A 6253-nucleotide genomic window follows, 5' to 3' on the forward strand; every position below is an offset into this window, starting at 1 on the left:
TATGTGTGATTGATGCACTGATTCAATTAATATCTTAAAATCAAGAGCAGAGTGCAAACTTCTTCTTTGCTACAAGATCAATAATCTTGTTCACAACTATCTTGCGAGATGGGCGCAGGGTCAATCCCAGTGACCCAGTTCCAGGTGGTGTGGATTCAGGAGGTCACTCAGAGCCTATACACCAGCGATCACACGCCTCCCTCCTGATCAAAGAGAGAGATGGTGAAGGTGAGGAACAAGTTGGCAGTCAACCTACATACTAAGATGGAGCTACAGAGGTTTCTTATGCAATGTCTGAAGAGCAGCTGCTGCCGGGGAGTTCAAAGGAACACACCGCCGCGTTGAGAGGATGTCAACAACACGAAGGCTGTGACTGCAACGTGTCCTCACTGATCCTCTGTCCCCTTTTAGTAGGCTAATTTGAACACAGTGCCACTGCGCAGAAAATAGCCATTTTATTTGTTATGCTGAGGAGAAAGTTGAGCTTTGGTCATGCTTTACTGTGCTGGTCCATTACGTCTTAATAATTCCTTGAAGTACTTTGGTAACTATATGAAAAAGACAAAGCTCTGAGAGTCACTTTAGTTAGTTTAGATGAACTTCCTTTTAAAGTAGTACCCAATTTAAACACAGGCAAAACTTAATTCACCATTCGTCGATCAATTGGAAGCTTTACTCTTCATATCTTGTGTTAAATTGTGCATTTAAGTGGCGCAAAATCAACTATTAAAAGGACAATAAAATGATTACTGACCCGTTAAATGAAGCACTACCAGAGATTTCAGTTTATTAGTTTCTTGCTTGATCAAAGTGTTCAAACTTTTTAGCTCACTCCAGATTTGAACATGTGCTAAAAGTCTGAAATGTGAGTGTATTTTTATAATAGTTCTGAGTGCACCAGTGTGACTCTAATCAGTGTTTCTGCAGAAAAGCTGCGTTCGAGGACTGGGGTAGCAGGAGGCTCTAAGGTCCGGGCTTCAGTATTCAGAGAGACAAGCTGCCGCCTGACACATCAGCGTTCCTCCTCTCCGGCAGCAGAGAGCTCTTCATGTGTCAGAAACGATGCCGTCATGTGTGCCGCGTTTAATTGAATTAGCTCGGTTTCAGACAGCAGCGTAGACGGAGCCACGCGTGCATTTGACATTCCGCGCTGGCAGTTTATCTGAGCGGCAACAACTGGCGGTGAAACCCAATTCTCCACGCGGCTTCCACTTTTAGATCAGGAAACAAGAGGTGAAAGGTTCGGCGTTTGTAAAGCATGAGAGGCCGCAGACCGACGGAGCAGCGGCTCGTTAATCTGGTCGTTCTGGTGACCCCGCTGAACCGCGGGGCTCTGCTATTCATCTGCTGTTGTGCAGGAGAGGGAAAGAAACCACACAAGACACTGCGCTGCTTTCATTTTTTTAATGGAATGTATCTTTTCGAGGTATGAAAATAGATCTCACGTTGAAACAAGAAATTGGACAGTGGCTAGAAAGGGCGCAGCTATAACTGTGTGTGTAATGATGGCAACAGGAAGGCATGTCAGAGAAGCATCGCACCAGTCGCATTAGATAAAAGGGCACAGCTATTACCCTGTGTGGGAGATGACAACAACACGGAGGCATGTGCTGGTTTGGCGGTGATAGACTGGCAGGAAGGGAAAGCGGTGGGAAACACTTCCAGCAAACAGGAAACAACATGAGCTGCGGCGAAATAAAACATTTCCTGACATCCCTCATCATGAAAAAAAAACAATACTGAAGCAATTCTGAGACTCGTCCCTGTCATGTTCCACTAAACGCCACCATCACATCGCCTAGCTCGTCTGGCCTTTTTCTTCTTTTTCAGGCCTTGCAGTATAAAAGCTGCAGATTACAGATGTAGTTTTATGACCATTTCTCAGGGGCGGAGCTGCTGCAGAGACACGAGGAATCTGATTGGCTGCAGTCCACGGCATTTGTCATATTGGAGAGTCAGCTAACAGCTAACTAGCTACAGACGCGTTTACACAGAACTTTCCAGCCTGTGTCACACAATTTTGTAGCCAAAGAAAATGAGCGGCTATTGAAGAAAGTAGTTCTCCACATGACGGCTTAAGAGCCACTACAGCGATGGACCTGAAGCCAGGAACAGCCTCTTAGCCGTGAGCTGGAAGACTTTTTCCAATGCACAACATAAACTCTATCATAATTTGGGCTTTTGGGTCCAATAATAAATTTAAAATACAAGGAGAGCTGCATCATAGTAAATTATTTTTATGTCAAAAATAAAACCACGTGTTCATGAAATACACGGTAGTACTAGCCAGTCACAATGGAGCTCTTGTTGCTGGCTAGCTTGCTAGCTGGCCTGCGAACTGACAATAAACAAGCTAGCTAGCTAGCCTGCACGGATGCTTACAGGACAATAAGTTGGCACAGTTTAAGAGACGTTTTTCTCTGGAACCACTGGCAACAAACTGAGGCTAATGAGCTTGTTTCTTACTCAGATTTAAGACTCACACAAAAAAACACACAGATAGCTCTTGTATCTATGAGTGCAGCCAAATAAAAGGATGGAAAATTACTGATGAAAATACTAAGATGCACTTAACAAATCAAGCAATCAAACAAGCAGGTCATGCGGGCGACCCATCATATATCTATAGTTTATGAGTATAGTATATTCTGAGCTGTGACACTGCACAGGAGGGAGAGATGTCATGACACCACTCTTTGGTTCAGTTGAAAAATGAAAACTTAGACGGCACATTTCACCAGTAATGAAGCGATTTCATCAACCTTACAGCAACCGTCCTCAGGTATGTACGCGCCTTCAAAGTGGACTTTTTGTGTGTAACATGTAGGCTATGAGTATTTCTTGTTCCGTTCTAGCAACAACCACACCGAACATTCATCAACAACATAACGCTTTATAGAAAATATACATACACACGTAATAAATAAGGGAGGAACCCATCGCACGGTAGAGCACAGTCGTTTTCTCACATGCTCTTTGTCCGTCAGTCTTATGTGAAACAAGTCTCTGTATTGAAAAGGGGACGGGCTGGTCTGTGGAAACCACTACATGGAAGAGGGGTTCTCCTGGAGATTGGAGCTCAGTGGTGAAGCAGCAGCTGGGGTGGGGGTGCAGCCTGGCTCGATGCTCATCCTCCAGCTGAGTGTCCAATTAACCTGCGGATGCAATCGATTAGACAGGCTGCAGACTGATGGTGCCTGACACAGGAGGCAAAGGAAACCTACAGTCACCTGACACATGGACTCAGTATCAGGGGACCTCAGGCTGATCATTCCATTTTGGACAGTCCGGATCAAACCATTGGTACCAACTCACTCTGACATGATGGCAAAACTCCTTCCCCCTCACTTAATCTGAAAGTTTTTGCTGAGGTTGCATCTATTTTTTACATGAAAGACATGTGGTGTGAGAGAGTGGGGGTTGCTGCTGGATATCTGAGCCATGTCCCTGTTGTCCAAACAGGCACAAAGCTCGTTTCTCTGATTAGCACGAGGCTGAGTGACACGAGCTGCTTGGGTGCTCGGCTGGGCTGTAAAGGTGCGCGCACCGGGCTCTGGGGAGGCGCACATTGGTGAGGCGGTGCCACAGTGCAGGTTACAGTGTCAGAGTAAATTTGGAAGTCAATTTATGAGCGTGAAGTGAAAAACAGCGGGGATTCGCCTGACCGCCTTTGATTTCTGCGCGCAATCTGCGCGTCGTTACGCTTAATTTAGCCACTGAGGCATATTTTACCAGTTTTCCAATGTTCAATTTGAACACTCTGGACACACTCCGGCATTGATTCACTCATGGAAGTCTAATTTTTAAATGGATTATAGAAGCAAATACACATCTTTCCTGTATTGATGCGCATAATTACGCAATGTGCGTAATTTAAACCTACTTTTCCCCGCGCGTAAAGCCATATATGTCGGATAATGAGAAGCTCTCCATGTATGAAATATCAAACCTTGCTGGGAATGGATATCCTGCGGGGTACTTCGGACACAGATCGGCAGGCCTACAGCATGAGCTCCCAAACTTTTCTGTAAGCCACAATAAATCCACATTTTGTCCCCTTCATGGATATGATTTTCGCTCAGGGTTTGATTTGTGAGGGGGGACTGCGAGATGCGATGAATACAGACGTCCTCATTCATGGCACGCACATCCAGGGATTAAACAAAAAACGAAAACTGGGTCCTTAATTTGCAAGGGGGTCCCCAGGTGGTCCCGGACCTGGGGACCCCCCTCAATCTGGCTTTCTCTGCAGCTGTCTTACCGCTAATGGCGCGCCACTGTCCGCGGGACTCGCCGCAGGTCACGCCACGTTTGGCGAGCTGCGGATCGCCTTCTGGCCGGGCATCTGCACCACGAGCAGCTGCTGCTTCTGCCGGGTGGACTTGACGGCCAGGATCGCCTGCCGGTTCTTGTACTGGACCATCTGCAAGGTGATCTCCGCGTTCCAGCCCTCGTCCTGCGGGCACCTGAAGTCGATCTCCTTCCCCTCCGTCATGACCACGGTGAAGTACACGTACTTGCCCTTCCGCTCCACGCAATCCACCGTCTTCATGTTGGCGAAGTGCAGCTCCTTGACTTTGCCCGCGTCCCCGCCGCCGTGGTGCGGCTGGTGGTGATGCGGCGGGTCGTGCTGCTTGGGCGGCAGCAGCAGCACGCCGTCCTCGGTCAGGACGCAGTGCTTCTTCTTCCAGAGCTGCAGCAGCCCGTCGCTCCGCTTCTCCAGCAGACCCTCCTTGAACACCTTCCTGCCGTTTTCCAGCATCTTCACCTGGACGCTTCAGGCTTCCACCTCACTGGCTGCTTGACCGGACGGACGGACGGACGGACAGATGGACGGCTGTCTATCCCGGAGCAGGTGGAGGCATGAGATGCTGCTGTGACTGCGGTGGTGAGTGGTGTTGGCTGTAGTGAGAGGCTGCCTGCCTGCCTGCCTGCCTGTCTGGCTGTCTGGCTGCTGGTCACAGTGTGTGAGTGGGGTTTGGGGGCGGGATGGGTCTGTTGGAGAGGTGTACCGCCCCCCTCAGTGACACCCAGCCCCCTGAGACACAGAAAACAATAACAGCCTCTTCAAAATGAGCTACTTCTCATTTCGGCAGACACTTTGGTTTGAAATTTGGATTTATATATATATATATATATATATATATATATATATATATATATATATATATATATATATATTCTGTATGTTCTGTATGTATATACATATACATATATACACACACACACACACATATATATATATAATCATGTAAATATTAAGTTATTGTGTTCACTTTTATAGACTTCAAAATGTTCATGTTGTGTTAGTTATGTTTATAGCAGCAGTTTGTAGTGTCCCCTTGTGGAAAGTAACTAAGTACATTTACTTTTGAGGTACTTGTGCTTCACAGCATGGTAAATGGACTGTGGACTTTTCTAGTGTGACAGCCACTCAAAGCGCTTTGACAACACTGCATTCATCCATTCACACCGTGGTAGCTAGACCACCTGCTCCTTACGAGCATCACCGACCTTCTGATAAGTGGACTGGGCGTCCATGCTGAGGTGATGACCTCTGATGAAGGTTAGGATCACAAGCAACATTGATCATTTTTAGGCTGGGAATATGAACTCATCCCAACCACCTACATGCTGCTGCGACATCACTGTACCTGTATGTGCATGACCCTGAGCACTCCCCTTTACATGTAATGGAGTATCTTACAGTTTTACCTTCAGGATCAGAATTCTTCCATCTCTGCAGCTGTTTCAGACTCCACTGCATTGTTCTATTGGCCACCTGCTGCATACATGAACAGCTCAGTTTGTGAACTTTTGACAGACAACCCCATTCGAAGTCTTTCCACACTCAGGCTTTGGCATGATCTTCATGGCTGCCTGCAGTGAGTCTATTTTTTTTAAATCGTAACATACATACTACCTGCTCTAGGATCAAGTCTAATGGCTCTCTTGGTGTTAGTGCGGTATTTGATGTGGCCTTTTTTTTTTTCTTTTTACTTCATTACAAACCATATTCCCAACGGAGGTCAGGAGGTGTCAAATACTGCACAAGCTCAAAGTTATGGCACCCTCTGCTGGTAAAAGGTTGCCATAAAATAATTTGCTTAAACCCAGTTTTATTTCTAGAAGTATTCTGGAAGAATAGATGTGTTTACATCTGTAATAAAGCAAAACATTTAGGTTTGTGACAGGTGTGAAAACCCAGAAACACAAACTCAATGATCAAAAAACAAAATAGAGTCGACCACAT

General features: G+C 46.3%; 1 protein-coding gene across 2 annotated transcripts; it reads right to left on the bottom strand.

Moving 5' to 3' along the window:
• Positions 1–1389: 1389 nt before the first annotated feature.
• phlda1 (pleckstrin homology-like domain, family A, member 1) lies at positions 1390–4948 on the bottom strand. 2 transcript variants are annotated; one of them, XR_006007922.1, is made up of 2 exons: positions 3950–4948; positions 1390–3155 (listed from the first exon to the last, which is right to left on the bottom strand). XR_006007922.1 is itself a non-coding variant. In XM_041963967.1 (2 exons), the coding sequence occupies exon 1, from the start codon at positions 4760–4762 to the stop codon at positions 4301–4303; it is 462 nt and encodes a 153-aa protein (XP_041819901.1). In that variant the 5' UTR covers positions 4763–4948; the 3' UTR covers positions 1390–3155; positions 4262–4300. The 2 variants fall into 2 exon arrangements, 1 of the variants encoding a protein (XP_041819901.1); XM_041963967.1 differs by having other exon boundaries at positions 4262–4948.
• Positions 4949–6253: the final 1305 nt, after the last annotated feature.

This window comes from Chelmon rostratus, chromosome 22, assembly GCF_017976325.1.
Source record: "Chelmon rostratus isolate fCheRos1 chromosome 22, fCheRos1.pri, whole genome shotgun sequence".
In the NCBI taxonomy this organism is placed as follows: Eukaryota; Metazoa; Chordata; class Actinopteri; order Chaetodontiformes; family Chaetodontidae; genus Chelmon; species Chelmon rostratus.

Bases quoted from the DNA above. Each gene is read 5' to 3' on its own strand.
- phlda1 (XM_041963967.1), bottom strand. From the start codon at position 4,762: ATGCTGGAAAACGGCAGGAAGGTGTTCAAGGAGGGTCTGCTGGAGAAG.